Genomic DNA, 18,613 nt, shown 5'->3' with positions numbered 1-18,613 from the left:
TGTCCGCGACACCTCCCTCCCTCAGCACCCGCGCGTCCTCAGTTATATCCACGCATAGGGCAGCAGAATAGAGACGGCGGTGTCCGCCAGTCCGCGACACCTCCCTCCCTCCCTCAGCACCCGCGCGTCCTCAGTTATATCCGCACATAGAGAGCCGGAAAAGAGGTCTGCGACTCCTCACTTCATTTTCATAACCGGTCACTTTCGTTTGCACATTGGGGTTGAGGGCGGCGTGATCGTCCTCTGCCTAGAGCGGCAGTTCAGCTTGCTCCGGCCCTGTACGCCACACATTCTCTACTGGGAACTGCAGGCAGGCCAGTCAGACTTGTTGAAATACATTTCAAGAGTTCCCACTTAGATATGCTTAGCGTTTATAGCAGGGTTGGCATGCTGTCCCGGGAGAGAACCCTGAGCTCGGAGATATCTGAGTACAAGGCTCCCGCCCGGTCAATAAGCGTATCAGGAGATTCGAGATCAGGTAGGTCTCAAAAGCTCCCCCTTGGAAAAGGGACAAAAAGGAGGAGATGGGGTGGAAGGGGGGACTCTTCCAAACGAATTAGAGCAGTAGGGAGAAAACGATTCATTTATTGCAAACTAGGATCACTCTGATTGGATTGCTACTGATTACAGATGAGCAGCCAGTCGTGCTCAGTCATATCACGTGCTCCTCTCGAAATTAGTTTATAAAACTTCACATGGAAAAGAAGGCAGCACATTGTGCTCTAAAACCTCTATGTACATTTCAGCATTAATGGTGCCATCACAGAAGTGCAAAGTTACCTTTGCCAAGGGCACTGACACAACACCATACCATGACAGACCAAGGTTTTTGGACTTGTTACTGGTAACTGTCTGGATGATCCTTTTTTTTTTGGTCAGAAGCCCACAGCATCCATTTCTCCCAAATAAATAACTGAAATACTAATTAACTGACCACAACACACGTCCACTGTGTGTAATGGTCCATCCCAGATCCCTCCAAGCCAGCCTGATCACACAACGAAACGCAAGTATTTTATATTTTGTCAGTTCAGTGGCTAATTCGTACGAATTCAGAGTTCTGTCAAATGAAAATGTACGATTTTAAAAAGTAGCCGTGGCACCCAACCCCACACTTTACCCCAACCGTCATTGGGTGATGAACAAAGCGTACTAAATTGTACAAATTAGATTGTACGAATTCATCTGAATTAGCCTCTTAATCAAAAAGTTACGAATTGCCGTGGATTGCGTTGCTTCAAGCCCAGAGAAGTTGACTTCTGGACACTGTTAACATAAGGCTTCCTTTAACTGGCATTTGTGGACGTAACTACATATTGTGGTACGCGACAAAAGTAGTCATAGTAGCAGTAATTACACAAAAATGTCAGCAGAAACATGTGCCTGTGTCGCCAGAAGTGCAGCGCCACCGGAAGTCCTGAGCTCATGTGGGGGTATTGCTTATAGAAGAAAGATGATTCTTGATGCAGTGTCGCCCGTGAGATCAGAGCTCACAGTTTAGCTTAGGCTTGCACTTTTGTTTTTTGCACACTGGAATTCTTCCAGATTCCTTGAATCTTTTAGTGATGTTCTGCACTGTTAAATGTGAAATATCCAAATGTCTTCCTGTCTTTCTTGAGGAACGTTGTTTTGTTCCCGCAAATGCATAGAGACTCCCGAATGCCCATAAACGAATGATAGTAGGCAAATTTGGCCAGGATGCCGAGGTGAAACCCCTACTTTTTTACGAAGGACATCCTGGGATTTTTAACGACCACAGAGAGGACCTTGGTTTAACGTCTCATCCGAACGACGGCGCTCACTGAGCAGTATAGAGTCCCTGTCACTATACTGGGGCATTCAGACCCACACAGACCGCAGGTTGGGCGCCCCCTGCTGGCCTCACTAACACCACTTCTGGCAGCAACCTAGTTTTCCCAGGTGGTCTCTCATCCAGGTACTGACCAGGCGCAGCCCTGCTTAGCTTCAGTGGGCGACCATGTGAGAGTTGCAGAGATCTGGCCCAAGTCTTGTGTGCCACCTTAAAGACAATGCCACCTCTGCCAAACCAGGGTTATGTTTGGCCCACATTGTTGTATGCCAGTGCCGGATGAATGCCTGATGTGCCAGATTTATGCCAAATCTGGGCCAGAATGCTTTGCTGCCTGGGTTACTTGGAAACACCCATACATTCTTGCATTCATCTATACACTTATACACTACAGCCAGTTAATTTTGACCCAATTCACCCATAGCGCTTGTCTTTGGACTGAGGGGGAAACTGGAGCACCTGGAGGAAACATACACGAACACGGGGAGAACATGCAAACTCCACAAAGAAATGGGACTCAAACCAGCAACCTTCTTGCTGTGATGAAACAATGCTAACCACTTAGCCACCGTGCCACCATGCTATCTCATTAGTCATGTTTAAATCAAATTAAATTCATTATTAATTTCTGAACTTAATATATAGAATAGGAAAAAAATGTTATTTGCTAAATAACTACAGAGACAAAAAACGAAAATTGTGAATTAAAACGAAACTGAGACTACAGTAGGTGGTAATGACTTACTTTGGGGCATTCTCATCAAACCTCTTTGGATCAAACTTCAACGGATCTTTGAAAAACTTTTCCAGTCTTTGGGAAACAAAAGAATTGAACTGTATGGAAAAAGAGAAATGTGGCTCAAATGTTTATGCTTTTAAAAAATTAGTATTATTTTGTGGCCAGTGTTGTCAGAATTTTGTTGACTTTAACATTTAAAATTGTATTAATTCAGCTTAAAAATATTTAACATAAAATCTTTCTGCATTTAAGAAGACAGGAGCTGATTTCGTTTGTCATGTTGGTGATGCTCACCATAACAGAACAGCCTCCAGGGATTTTAATGCCGTTTATGACCATGTCCTCATGAAGCCAGCGATTGGTTCCTGGCGCAGTGGGGTACAGACGCAGGGTTTCCTTCAACACCTGAATAACACAAAACACCATTAAAAGAAATGGATTTAAAAGCATTTGTGTTTGTAGCATGTAACAAATCTCTATGAACCAACCTGAGACAAGTAAGTCAATTTTCCAAGGTCTTCATTTGAAATTTCTCTTTTGGTTCCGAGGACTTCATCCACCTCTGCTTTAGCTCTGGAAATGAAAGGAATATTGAACTATAGTATTATAATAAAAGTCTGACAGAACAGGGACACATTTCTAACAAGTGTTTTACCGTTTATATATCTCTGGATTTCTCCCTAATTCCATGATTGCAAATGAGAGCTGATTGGCTGTTGTCTCTTGGCCTGCGGAAGAATAAAGCAATAGTATCTGGCTGCAGACATGCAAGCTGAGACAAGCAATCTCAGACACATGCAATCAATAGAACTAGTGATGTCACTGTAAAGGGTAGGGTTAGGAGTATATGCTATAAAACACTGCATGCAGTCCGTTCATATCCACAACAGTTTATGAATTAAAATCAAAGTAAGCAGTAACTCACCAGCCATGAAGAAAGTCACAAAATTGTCCAACATCTGCTCAAAATCTTCTGTGCTAGTAACATTTTGCTCCTCTGCAACAAAACATGAAAAGTGTTAAGCTACCTGTTAAAATAACATGAATAATGTTGGATCATGGCATTTGTAGTAATAATCCCCAAAAATATATAATTCAAAGACATTAAATATTGAGGAGACATTTCGAAAGGTGGTTTCAGAAGTCATTTTATTTCCATATCTTTGAACATGAGCCTGTCAGTATGGTATCATTTAAATTTAGCCTATTGTTAGCGCAGAATAAAATCAAGAAGGGTGATCAAGAATCAATACCCTTTGATAAAAATGAGCCTGTGATACACTCGTAGTTATTCAATAATATCAAACCAGCAGATTGATCAGTCATATTTGTTATCTAGACAGCAGGATAATAAGCCCTGTTCTCCAGTTTATAGTGTTTTATTGTTGACTTTGTATTTGTATACATGGACTTTAGCCATGAACATGCTGCCTGCACAAGCTGTATTTTTTAATTTGTCATAATCAGGTTACCTGTGCAACAAAAGGGAAGAAGAAAAAGACATTTAAAGAGATCGTTCACCAAAAACTGACCTCACTATTTACTCACACTTGATTCCAAACCTTGATGAGTTCATTCTGTTGAACACTAAAGATATTTTGATATCACTGACATCCATTGTAGGAAAAACATATACAATACTATAGAACTCAATGGTTACCGGTTTCAAATATATAATAACATTTTCCAAAATGTCATTTTTTTTCAACAGATCAAAGAAAGACAAACAGGTTTGGAGTGAAGTGGAGGCTGAGTAAATAATGACAAAATGATTCGTTTTAAATCAGAAAACTCTTCCTTAAACCACTGAATTTCTCAGCCACTTGAGATCAACATACCTGCTGATTTGAGGATTTGTGTGAGAATGTCTTTGGGGACGTCCTCTCCATTTTTCACTGCTGTCTTCCTGTTTTGTATCCATTTCTCTCCCGTTTTACGCAGGAGTTCAGTTGCTTCTCTAACTTGCTGTATAAGCTTCCAATTTTTAGGAATAATCTGAGCTCCAAAACAACACAAGCAAATAAAAAACTAATCATAATCAGTAGCTTTGACCCTGCTACTTTATAGTGTCGTGTTTTTGGATACATTTTCTTACCCTAAATAATGGGTCCCTGACATCAAAGGTCATTCCCTTTAAACACAGCTCTACTGCATTCTGGAAGGGACTATCCTTTTGAGTCAAGAAGTTTAAATCAACACCAAAAGCCACCTGCGAATGCAAATATTACAACTGAGTACTGATCAACAGCTGATTTGACACATTAGACTTTCCCTTGGATCAATAAGCAGGATGGAGAAACCTTGCAAATGACATCAAGTGTAACACAGTTGACCAGGTCGTGCATGACGGCAGGGGTTTTGTTGTTGGCAATTTCCTCCAGCTTGTCCATCAGGCGTTCTGACATCTCGTCAAAAGTGCTTATCAAGCTTCGTAAGTATCTGATAAATAAGCCAGAATCAGTTATATCATCAGTCATATCACTGTGGCAAGCAGGATCAGGCTAAAAATCTGGGGACCAGCATGAGCCCAATGGATCTTAAAGCTCCTTATTAGTCTGTTTGAAAAGGGAGAAATACATAGGCCACACGCATACACAGTGCTACAGCACAGTCAGTCTAAACCAGGGGTGTCCAGACTCGGTCCTGAAGAGCCGGTGTCCTGAAGAGTTTAGCTCCAACCCTAATCAAACCCACTTGAACCAGCTAATCAAGCTCTTCCTAGATATGCTAGAAACTTCCTGCTAGGTGTGTTGTTGCAAGTTGGAGCTAAACTCAGCAGGACACCGGCCCTCCAGAACTGAGTTCCCTACTGAAAAAAAAACAGCTTAAACCAGCCTAGGCTGGTTGGCTGGTTTTAGCTGGTCAACCAAGCTGGTTTTAGAGGGGTTTTGGCCATTTCCAGGCTGGTTTTAGTTAATCAGGCTGGGAGATGACCAGCTAAAACCAGCTTGACCAGCCTAGCCAGGCTGGGAGCCCAGCCAAACCCAGCTTAAACCAGGCTGGAAAAGTCTGGAGACCAGCCTAGAAATGGCCAAAACCCCTCTAAAACCAGGCTGGTCAACCAGCTAACCAACCTAGGCTGGTTTAAGCTGGATTTTTCAGCAGGGTTTGGACACCCCTGGTCTAAACTGTCTAAACACACGTTGTATATTTTTATTTGGGAAAGTATTTTATGGAATCTTTCAATTGGAGGATGAGATGTAAGACTAGTGTGTCATGCAGGTGTCTTACATTAGAATTTTTGCCACCATGTTTCTCAGGCTCATCCTGCTTGACATAATCACATTTCAGCATTTTTTCATGTATTTGACTCACGAGCTGCTGAAGGCTGGATCCATGATGCGACGCTGCCTGTACCAGATGTCATGGTCCACAGCTGTAATTAGCCCATATCCCAAGAACCTGAAAAGAAGGATTTATATGACTTATACAAGTGAAATATTCAGTCGAAGAAAATTCCGAATAAAATGTCAACATTAAAATGAAAATTTACCAGCTGAATATTGAACAGAGGTCATGGCATTTATTTATGCACAATTTATTCTAGCAAGAATAACTCTACCCTTTTTAAAACAATATAAACTTCACATCTAACAAGTAAAAATTAAAACAAAATTGTAAAAAATACATAATCTAGTCTACTCCGGCTTCCTGCAAACTTGCATTTTTTAACATTATTCAAGCAAAAGTCATACCATGACGTTTTGTTTGTTTACTCCACTGACTTTCTGCATGTGATACAAATTAATTTTACTTTTTAACGTAGTGAAGTTTGCAATAGCTCATGTTTCTCTGCATATGCATGCATATATTCAATGTGCATGAAAATAAGTCATTGGTAAGACAAATGTAATACTGTAATCCTGTGCTCTTTTAGATTGTCAGTGTATACTGTTCATTTAGTAACACTAATTATAAACAATGCCTTAAAACTATAGGTGGGCATAGATAAAAAAAAAAATTAATCTAGATTGATCTAGGTATTAATCTAGATTAAAATGGCTCATTTGAATTCTGCCGAAGACTTTCAGAATATGTGTGCTACCCAAATAATAAGTCTTTGAGAACGGGTTTCTCAAGCCAGGTGGCGCATTAGACCAGGGGCTCATCTCCTGTTTCCAAAATGCATCACAAACTGCTTGAGAAACTGTTCTACTCTGATAATTGGTGATGAAAATAGATGATGTTTAATAAGATGTACTTGTGTTTACTGTTTATTCAGGTTTAACATGAATGTTGAACTGTAGGCCTACATAAGCTGCAAACAACGATTTTTGATCACCTTAATCCGACTAAAGTCATAACTGAACTAAACTGAAATGGAATTAGAGACATGTGGATTATGCAGACATTAGTGGCGTTATTGAAGTAAACGCCGCAATCAAACTATTACCGTTATGAAGGACTTTTCGCCATATTTTCCGACAAGATCCACACACAGTAAAGGACCGCACACACATACACAAACACACACACATTGCAAAATGCGGAAGTTTTTTTCTTTCCATTTGGCGTGCGCTATTAAATTCTATAACACTCTCACCAGTCCTTACACCTTATTTGCGTCTAATACCTCAGTTTGTCACGGGGGCATGAATGAAAGAATGAAGAATCCTTAAGGTATAATGCTGAAGACTTTAGTCCTCTTTGCGCAATGTGGCGCAAGGCGCGGCGCAATAGTCTTTTACTACTTTAAGCTTGGCGCAAGGGTCATTTTGAGGCATTGTGCCACGCTGTTTAAATAGCAAATGCATTTGCGCTCAAATGTGCGCCCATAGGCGTTCTGGTCTAAAAAAGCAGGCGAGTTTTGGCGCGTTGCTATTTTGAGAAACTGTAAATAGTCTGATCTTTAGGCCAGAACAAAGTTGGTCTATTGTCTGGCGCAAAGTGCGCCTGGCTTACGCACTACACACAAGATGCAGAGCAATACACAAATATCTTTACATATGAAAAAGATACAATATATTAAGGATATATATAGGATATAATAAGGATATATATAGGATATAAATACAAATTATTAAAATATTACAAAACATATTAATTTCTAGCCTACATGAATTTAAAAACCACTGCCTTCATATTTTCTTCATCTCGGGAGGCTTTTTCAGTCCATTCAATTTGCTTTCGTATAATGTTATTATTATTAGCAGAATTATTTATTATATCCATATTTATATTTGTTTTATTAAAAACAAGCTTAGATTTGTCCACCTGTCAGGTTTTAGACCATATGCGGCATAGCAGGTGTATTTGGAAATAACTCAGTATTTTGACCACACTTTGTTATTATTAATCATTTATTCGTTTGCTGGAAATTAGAACTGAATTTAGAAATAGTTTTGAAACAAATCTTTGCGCTTAACAAACTAAATAAATTATGTATAGGCTAATTGATGTTTGTGCGTAAAGGTTTCCCTATCCACGAGAGCAAAAGCGAAAGTGAACTTACTTTACGTCACGTTAATAGCAATGCACTTATGGCGCGACGCAGCTGGCTCTTAAAGGTAATGGAAGATGAGACTCTGATTGGTTTATTCTCAAAACACACCTATAACTCATTAAGAAAATAAACTCAACCCTTTTAGACCATGCGCCATGGCGCAGAGCGGATTTTAAAAAAAATGTGCATGGACCGTCAAAATAGAGCCCACAGTCTGCATCTGCTTCATTAAGAGCCATCTTCATTGTTGATTTGATCAACTTAAAGGGATGTATAAGGTTTTAAAGCTATCAGACATAATCTAAATGCCATATAGTTAAGATTTAACCGGCCTCTGGCGCCTAGACTGCAGCTCTGCTCAAGACATTTGGCCAGAGGAGAAATGGTCGTGCCCAACAGAGTCTGGTTTCTCTCAAGGTTTTTTAATTCTTCACTTTCGCCAGTTGGTAAAGTTTTTTCCTTCCCGCTGTCCACACTGGCTTGCATGGTTTGGGATCTGTAGAACTGCATATTGATGGATTTGCTCTTCAGTGTTTGGACTCTCATTATTAACCACAATGAACTAAGCTAAACTGGACTGAACTTAAACACTGAAAACTGAACTGACACTGTTTCAGTTTACTATAACCTTCTATGTGAAGCTGCTTTGACACAATTTACATTGTAAAAGCGCTATAGAAATAAAGTTGAGTTTAATGTAATGGAGCCTCTAGGATGATGAAGGTGGTAGTGATGGTAGCAATACACCCTAAATCGATGTAGAGATGTGATCATTTAAGAACAAATTAAAGTTTACCTTTTCCCAAACAAGTTAAAGACGCGTCGGTAGACAAATGGATCTTTGGTATACTTAGGTGACATCATGATCGTCTACAAAAACAAAACAAAAATATTATTATTATTATTTATTACAGCGTCCTCACATGAAAATGCTTTTGAAAAATGTTTTTGAACCATAGTATAGTAAAATGTATTTTACTCTATCCATATTATAATAATTCTAACACTTTATTAATGCATGTTAAAGCGGTCACACTTTACAATAAGGTTTATTAGTTAATGTTAATTAATGCATTTACTAACATGAACAAACAATGAACAACACATCTACTACAGTATTTATTTATGTTAGTAAACGTTAGTTAATGAAAATTCTGTTGTTCATTGTTAGTTCGTGTTAACTCATGGTGCATTAACTAATGTTAACAAGCACAGACTTGGATGTTAATAATGCATTAGTAAATGTTCAATTATGATTTATAAATGCTGTACATGTGTTGTTCATGATCAGCTCATGTTAGTAAATGCATTAACTAATGAACCTTATTGTAAAGTGTTACCGTTAAAGCATACTGAGGTATCAACCAGTGAATTGGTAAACTGCAATACACACTATAGTGTACTTTAGTTTTTGTGGTGTTTTGTTGAGCGGTGAAGCCTGTTGCTTTGGAAAACCTGTGTATTGGGTAATTTATTTTGTATTACTATATCAGCTGTATTATCATAGCAACTTCAGAATCACCACAACAGATTAATTCAAGTAATTTACTGTAGTATGTTTTCATATGGATTCTGACTAGGTATAAAACAACACACATAAAAGATTAAGTATTTACCTTCGTAGCCTCTGGGCAGTAAACCACTATTGTGACATAATGCAAAGTGTTAATCCTGTAAACAGGACCATATTTTTCTGCCCTTAAAAAGAATTATACAACAGAATTATTAAACAATTTAAGTCAAAGATAGACTGGGAATATGAAGTATACAGGTGTAACTTCAAATCAACAAGGCAACAAGTAAAATTAAAATAATAAAACATATATACATATATATATACATATATATATATATATATAAACATATATACATATATATATACATACATATATATACATACATATATATACATACATATGCATACATATATATATATATATATATATATATACATATATACATATATATATACATACATATATATATATACATACATATATATATATATATACATATATATATATACATACATATACATATATACATATATATATATACATATATATATATATATATATATATATATATATATATATATATATATATACATATATATATATATATATATATATATACACATATATATATACATATATATATATATGGGTTTAAACAAAATGGGTTTAAACAAAAGAGTCATACCATTGAAGGAATAAGTCATATATAAGGCTGTCATCAGAATAAAGTGCTTTAGTTAGAGATGGTGAATGTCCAAGCAGAAAACTGTAAATAAGAATATCAATTTTAAAGTTTAGTCGAGCCTTGTTCACAAATCTTATTGCAATATATTGGTATCAAATACATTTATAAACAACAATCAAGTTTCTTACTTGTCTCTTGGAGGTCCGGGTATATGATCATATTTCTGATGAATATGATGAACGTACAGGCAATATGCAAAGAATGCTGTAAAAACAGCAGCGAGCAGGTACAAAATGATATAGAAGATCCATTCTGAGATCATGATTGCTTTGTGCTGTAGCTCAGTAAACGTCTGCACACTGCCTATAACTACTATCAAATGTCACACGAATGCAAGCTGAGCTGCATGCAATGCTTTTAATGCGCACACCTAACCCCACCCCTGACCCTAATCTCTCACAGTGACGTCACTGGCACTATTATGTGCGTTGTGGATGACGTCACAAGTTGGAGATATGCTATCTCAGCCTACAAATGCAAGGCTGCATCCAGATACTATTGGACGAATGACAATAAAGTCACTTCCAGGTTTATGCACGATAGAGGGCAGTGCTTCCTTCAACATTCTAAGGAAAACTGGGACCTTTTCAATCAACATAAGCATTTTGTAAAAAAAAAATAAATAAATAAATAAATAAATAAATAAAAAATGTTGAAAACTTACAGAAATGTTGGTGAGCAGACTAAACTGTTTTTGTGTGCCGATTCTATTTCATTGAACTATTTGTAACTGTGAATTGTCGAAATACAAATATCTGAGGCTACTATATACTTATTATTAATCTTTCAGCTGATCTGACAACAAATTAGATTTAATGCCTGTGATATTACAGAAGCTAATTTTATTTTTAAATCACACAGAAAAGCTAATTCCTGGACACTGTCAGTGGTGGAACGAGTACTGAAGAATCATACCCAAGTAAAAGTACAATTACTTGCCCAAAAATGTAGTGCAAGTAGAGTGAAAGTATCTGCTGTAAATATTACTCAGAGTATGAGTAATACTTTCGAAAGTACTCAAGAGTAGTGAGTATTACGCTGTGAAAAGCTGATGATTTACATGTAGTTTGTGGATGTGTGTAAACGTAAAATTCTGTAGTGCATTTAGTTATTTCCCAGCAGGCACACAACATCAAAAGACGTTAATATTAGGTCAGATTTAGGTTGTGATGTCAGCTGACCAGAATTCAATCTTTAGCCAGCGTCTAAGGACAACGATATTTTGATGTTCACAAACAACATCAAGCCAACATCTTAAACCAACATCATATAGTAAACTCAAATGTTCACGCAGCTATTTACGCGCAAATAGCGTGATTTATCCACGCGTTCTGCTGTGTGAACACAGCATTATAGTCGAACCCTGCTTTTTGAAAACTGATTTTAAAATTATTTTCAACCAGCCAAAGTGGCTAGTGGGAGTGTCTGTCTAACCCAGGGGTGGGCAAACTCTGTCCTGGAGGGCCGGTGTCCTGCACAGTTTAGCTCCAACTCTAATCAAACACACCTGCTAATAGATTTCTAGTCATCTCAAAGACACTGATTAGCATGTTCAGGTGTGTTTGATTAGTGTTGGAGCTAAAGTCTGCAGGACACCGGCCCTCCAGGACCAAGTTTGCCCACCGCTGGTCTAACCCGTCACTGCAGAACTCTTCCCGCATTTGGCGCGTGTAAGTGTTAAGCCCTTTTAACAATCAATGTGTTTATATGGTTTTGGAATTTATAATTAATATCATATAATTAATATCATGATCTAGAACAGGGGTGTCAAACTCAATTCCTGGAGGGCCGAAGCCCTGCACAGTTTAGTTCCAACCCTGCTCCAACACACTTACCTGTAGGTTTCAAACAAGCCTGAAGGACTCAATTAGTTTGATCAGGTGTGTTTAATTAGGGTTGGAACTAAACTGTGCAGAGCTGCGGCCCTTTTGGAACGGAGTTTGACACCTGTGATCTAGAAAGTCAGTTTTGTGTTTACCTATTACTGTTTACTTATTATTACCAAAACCAGTTACAGCTTATAACCAATTACAAAACATAATACTGTTGTTTAAACTTATTATTGTGCATTATCAAATGAAAAAAGTCACAAAAGAAACATGACCAATTAGATATGGCATGACAAATGTGAAAGAAAATATTTCAAAATTTCACATTTAATAGAATTTACGGTAAAAGGTCCCACTTTATATTGTGTCCCTAACTACTATGTACTTACATCAAAAAAAGAAATACAATGTACTTACTGTGTCTATAATGTATTTGAGAACACTTGTGGTGCTTTTGAGTTGGGATAGAGGTTGGGTTATGGACAGGTTTGGTGGTATGGGTAGGTTTAAGGGTAGGTTAAGGTGTAAGGGATGGTCAACAGTGTATTTACAAATGTAATTACAAAAGTTCATTACAGATGTAATTACATACATGTATTTAATCAAGCATAAGTACACAGTAAATACATGTATTTACACAATAAGTACATTGTAACGAACTATGTAAGTACATATTAGTTAAGGCCACTTAATATAAAGTGGGACCCAGTAAAATACCCGAATAAAACAAATCAAACAATACATGTGGAAGAAGAGCTGGTTAGATCTCTAGCTATTATGCCATAATGCATTAAAGAATACAACATGCCTGATTTCTTTTATTACTTAATCACAGGTCTTTGTCGTCATCTGTTTCACTAAGTACTTTATGACGTAAGGAATTTTGACCTTTCCAACAGGTTGCATTCCAGCAGTGCAGGTATTTCAGAGAATGAACCAATTACAGAGGATGAACCCACTTCTGTTATCAGACTAAAAAAAACAATGTCATTCTTACATTACAGGAATTCTGATACTCCCCAGATTTGTTTTAAATAAAAAGATGTTTTTCGACAAAGATATTTACTGGAAATGTATTGCAAAATAGAAGCGTTTTACTTGTGAATCATATACGTTGTATATAATCCAACATAAAGAAAATTTATAGAAATTTATATTAAATATTTTCCCAGAGTTAGGTTGCGTCTGGAAGGGCATCCACTGCGTAAAATCGTGCTGGAAAAGTTGGCGGTTCACACCTCTGTGGCAACCCCAGAATAATAAAGGGACTAAGCTGAAAAGAAAATGAATGAATGAATATTAAATATTATAGCAGCTTTCCATCCTGCTATAGTTGAGTGCTTGATTTAATCTGCTGTGGTAATTCTATTCTGTTGCTGTGACAACAACTGTAAACAAATAACCAAATACATTAAATTCTCTATATTATACTACAATGCGCCACATTTTACTTTAGTGAACATTAAAGTGTACTACATTCATTAACCCTTGTGTGCTGTTGGAAGAGTTGGAATACTCAAACTTGGACTATGGAATTTGATTGGACTTGGAACTGTTATGGACTCGGATTTGACTCAAGACTTGTACATTTTGGAAATATTACAAGTACAATCGAGTCATCCAAAGCATGAATTAGAATTAATCTTGTAATATAAGCGCTGCAGGTGCCAAGCTGAGGCATCCTTTTCGCTTTTTTTCATGAAGCTTCTGAGAGAGTCATATAAGGGTTTTTGTCCGACTCTTACGACAGAGAAAGAGAAAGCGGGCTGCTTCTCCTGGTCCAGAGTGTGCGATACACAGCGGCAGACAGTTGAACTGGGTTTCCCCCTTGCCTGGTGTTCTTTGAGTCCGGTCCTCCAGAGAGGTTTGTGTTTTTCCGAATTTCCTAAAAGAGCAACATGGTTGTGCAGCACTTCTTTTTCAAGACATCACTCTGACTGTGTCTGGATGCAGTGGTTTCCTGTGCCTGGATGATGGGCATGAGTGGACATGTTGATGCGGTGCTCGGAGGCAGTGCATGCCGTTATTGTGTTGGCAAGTCTGTTCCACAGTTAAGATCGTGGCTCGCTCTTGCAAAAGAGCCACCAACCCCAGTTGTCCCCCTCTCTGCGGTTGGCACTAGGGCAGTTCTGAGGTTACAGTGGGAGTAAATTCACCACCTTCAGGCTTGCGGACCTCTCACTACTCCACGCACTTCATCCAAGCTTCAAATGTGAAAAGCGATCCGTCCTCGAATGGTCGCCCTCTCACTTGATGACACAGAGGTCCAGATGTCCCACATCGATTGGGCAGAGAAAGGTGCCCTCCAAGACTGCATGAGTTCTACAAAGCCAGATCCCATGCCATAAAACCATAAAAGTTCTGACCTTTAACCCCTCTGAGAGTCACTTATTTCCTTAGACGCCATACCTCGAAAGCAGTGACTTTCTAAATTAAAGAGAATCTACAGAAACTTTCTGATCAGTTGTTCAATATGCTTACCTCTAATCCCCCTTACCCCGGCCCAAGATATGGCCTGGGTCATTGTAAGCTGACATAAAAGTTCCTCTGGTGATATGTATGTCTATAGATTTCATCAATTTTATCATGTCATGTTGGGTATCAATTTAAAACCAGTTAAACTCTGCGGACCCGGTACCGGGTCAGTGACGTCATCGACTTGCGCTTTAAGATTTAAGCATTGCACCAGACCCCCGTAAGGGGTTTCGTTTGAAAGTGTAGAATCTATATTTTATGCACATATGATATGCATCACTTTGGTTTTTATTCTACTCTACAAAAGTTATTTACTCTTAAATACACAGTATTTTGGATACCCGAGCTGGGTATTGAACATTGGTTCCTTTTCATATTTTTCATATGGTTCATATATGACACATGTACAAGTTATAGCTCAAATGAAGGCTCTTGCCGCTGCTCATACGGTTCTAACAATCTTTTGACTGAATTATATTCACATATCAAACAGTTGTCGAATGAATCGCGGTGTCTCCATGGCGCAGAAGTGAAAACAATACATTTATGATCAATAAGCAGCCCCAGATAGCACAGACAGCTGTCATCTCTTACCTTATGCTGTGCGCTTCAGGGCCATTTCTCCTCTGTTTTTGAGGTGATGTGCATAAGTAATCCTTTTATATGTCAGACGTGGTCCAAACACAGTGAATTATGTTTGATCAAACAAAAGAATAGTGAAATATGAAAACAATGATCGCTCCCTGTGGCTTGTATAGCACCTCTCATCAGTTGGAATATGATAACTTTATACATTATACATTATGGTAGAGACATTTTTCTTTTTTCCTATGATTACAGACATGTGCGGGAACAACAAAAATTAATTACAGCACGCTAGACCACACAGAACCTAAAAGGTACACTTTCAAATTTGAGTTTATAAAAAAAATACAAAAAGCGCTTCTTTTTTAGGTGTTTATTATAACACAGACAACATATACAGTTATTTTAAACACCTTCAATAGTGTTTATGAAAATTCAAAAAGTTTTCTTTAAAATTGAACCAAATTTTTGCATTTACACCTTTGCATGTAGATTTGGGAAGCTTTTACATTTGGGTAGGCAAAATCCAGGTGTAAATCCTAAAATAGCAGCAGAGTTTAACTGGTTAAAGGTCTCAGTGGGAGTGGAAATATGGTCTCAGTTCTATGTCTGTAGTGCAGACCAAAAATCTCAGTTTGGGCAGAATTTTGCCCTACTGATGAGTGAAATTGACTGTAACAAGATCTTTGTCAGGCTTTTGCTTTCTACTCCCGGTGGTAATTGGCTTTAGGATAAACTATAACCAGACAATGTTTTTAGTGACGTTTGTATTACCTTAAATTTCAGAGTATTTCTCCTAGACTGGTTACTTACAAAAAAAAATCGACAAAATTTCCAGGGAACAATCTGTATCCAGAACTTCTTACACAATTACATTATATCTCTGCTGCCAGGTATGCTGACTCTTTAAAAATTATTTTAATATTGTTCTTTGAATGTTCTGCTGATCAATGCATTGTATAATTTGATGTTTTCTCCTTTTTTGAATTGAAAGTATTTTTGTAATGTTTATTTTTATTGTCTGGTAGAAAAAAAAAATCTTTCTTGATTCATTTTAGAAATCATCATTACCAGTAAACTGTGTGTTGACCTTTTTGTATTTTACGGCCCGAGTGGATCAACCTAGAGCAGAGGTCACCAATCTCGTTCCTGGAGGTCCGGTGCCTTGCAGGGTTTAGCTCCAACTTGCCTCAACACACCTGCCTGGGTGTTTCAAGTATACCTAGTAAGACCTTGATTAGCTTGTTCAGGTGTGTTTGATTAGGGTTGGAGCTAAAATCTGCAGGACACCAGCCCTCCAGGAACAAGGTTTGAAGTTAAAAACAGATAGCACTTATTTCTTTATTTCTTCATTTTTGATCAATCAGGCCTTTTCAGACAAAGAACAAACTGTAGGCAGCCGACTAAAAACATAACAGTTGCCTGACCAAGAATAGAAAAAAAAAGAATAACTGGTAGTTATACACCTAATGATACAGTAGGTAAGTAAAGTGAGCCAAAATAAGAAGTCTTTAAAATGAATGCATAAATAATATTATGATCGCCATCAAAGAAATCTGTCTAGCGGCCACTTAAAATTGGAGTCAGATGTTAAACAATAACAGAGTCAGTATCAACTGGAAATTAAAATGTAATAATAAACGAAGTGACTTGAATAGCTGTCACTAGATGGGAATTTTACTGTGTGAATTAATTCTTTTTAAATGTTTCTGTTCTAAACGTAACTGTCTAAGTATAATGTTTGTATGTTTATTTTATTATCCTGATAAGATGCCTGCTAGAAAGCCATACGGCCTTGAAGTAGATAAGTATTCTTTGTGTGTGCTCTTCAATGTCGGAGACATGAAGCGCTCTGACCATCATGACCACAGAAATATTCTCCTGTTATTTCTGACCTTTGTATGCTTGATGCCTGAGTAATCATTGGAGATATTTTTCAGGCTTGTACGCACACAAACATAATTTATGGAAGTCTATCACGTTTTATATTGCCAATCAGATTAAAGCACCTGCATGTCTGACGCAGTTGGTGACGAGTTAGAGAATAATTATTGTTGATTTGAGATTGTAAGCAGAGAGGCCTATGAACTCTGTGCTAGTGTTGAAGCTTGCTTCTGCTGATGACAATGCAAACTATCCTTAGTAAACTTTCATTCATTCATTCATTTTCTGCTACTTTTCTGGGGCCGGGTCACGGGGGCAGTAGTCCTAGGAGAGAACCCCTGACTTCCCTCTCCCCAGACACTTCTTCCAGCTTCTCTGGGGGATCCCAAGGCGTTCCCAGGCCAGCCGAGAGACATAGTTCCTCCAGCGTGTCCTGGGTCTTCTCCGAGGCCTCCTCCCGGTGGGACATACCTGGAACACCTCCCTATATAGGCGTCCAGGAGGCATCCGAAACAGATGCCCGAGCCACCTCAGCTGACTTCTCTCGATGTGGAGGAGCAATGGCTCTACTCCAAGCTGGGTGTCACAGCTCCATACCCTATCTATAAGGGTGTGCCCTGCCACCCTTCGAAGGAAACTCATTTTGTCAGCTTGTATCCGAGATCTTGTCCTTTCAGTCATTACCAAAATCTCATGACCATAGGTGAGAGTAGGAACGTAGATTGACCGGTAAATCAAAAGCTTTCCCTTTCGGCTCAGCTCCTTTTTTACCACAACGAACCAGTACATTGACCGCATTACTGCTGCCGCTGCACCGATCCGCCTGTCAATCTCACGTTCCATCCTTCCCTCACTCGTGAACAAAACCACGAGATACTAAACTCCTCCACCTGTGGTAAGGCCTTTCCCCCAACCTGGAGATGGCAAACCACCTTTTTACGGTGGAGCACCATGGCCTCAGAGGTGTTAATTCTCACATCACACTCGGCAGCAGACTGCCCCAGTGCATGCTGAAGGTCCATGTTTGATGAAGCCAACAGAACAACATCGTCTGCGAATAACAGAGATGAAATCCTGTGGTTCCCGAACCAGACCCCCTCCAGCCCTAGGCTGTGCCTTGAAATTCCGTCCATTAAAATTACGAACAGAATTGGTGAAAAGGGGCAGCCAGGCCAGAGTCTAACATGCACTGGAAACAAGTCTGACTTGTTGCCGGCAATGCGAACCAGACTCCTATTTTGTTCATACATGGGTGAAGAGGGACCATAACACACTGTGAAAATTTCCTTGCTCTGTTAAACATCATTTGGGAAATATTTAAAAAAGAAAAAAAATCAAAGGTAGGCTAATAATTCTGAATTCAACTGTAAACTTAAAAACAAACAGTGTTTGGAATGCAAAACAAGCATAATGCTTGTTATGCAAGAAATGTCAGATATTAATATTTTATAGACAATTCTAATATTCTGATACTATAAAAAAGATATTGTATACTTGATTAAATTCAGCTAACTCCTATTCAAATATGAAGGTTGACCACTGCATTCTGGGATACAATCGTGCAATGTGTATTTTGTTGTAGTATA

General features: G+C 38.3%; 1 protein-coding gene across 2 annotated transcripts in view; it reads right to left on the bottom strand.

Annotated features, from left to right (window-relative positions):
* Positions 1-10,589, bottom strand: part of cyp46a1.5 (cytochrome P450, family 46, subfamily A, polypeptide 1, tandem duplicate 5) — a 12,513-nt gene extending 1,924 nt beyond the window's left edge. Inside the window, 13 exon segments of one of the 2 annotated variants that reach the window (NM_001430839.1) lie at positions 2,556-2,644; positions 2,844-2,954; positions 3,038-3,122; positions 3,205-3,277; positions 3,475-3,546; positions 4,388-4,544; positions 4,645-4,758; positions 4,850-4,988; positions 5,865-5,951; positions 8,789-8,862; positions 9,609-9,690; positions 10,195-10,275; positions 10,383-10,586. In NM_001430839.1, the coding sequence (NP_001417768.1) occupies positions 2,556-2,644; positions 2,844-2,954; positions 3,038-3,122; positions 3,205-3,277; positions 3,475-3,546; positions 4,388-4,544; positions 4,645-4,758; positions 4,850-4,988; positions 5,865-5,951; positions 8,789-8,862; positions 9,609-9,690; positions 10,195-10,275; positions 10,383-10,516 (1,298 nt within the window). In that variant the 5' untranslated portion in view covers positions 10,517-10,586. 2 annotated transcript variants of the gene reach the window in all.
* Between the last annotated feature and the right edge of the window lie 8,024 nt (positions 10,590-18,613).

This window comes from Danio rerio, chromosome 20 (genome assembly GCF_049306965.1).
Source record: "Danio rerio strain Tuebingen ecotype United States chromosome 20, GRCz12tu, whole genome shotgun sequence".
NCBI classification, from domain to species: Eukaryota; Metazoa; Chordata; class Actinopteri; order Cypriniformes; family Danionidae; genus Danio; species Danio rerio.
This window is presented reverse-complemented; position numbering and strand designations above follow the sequence as displayed.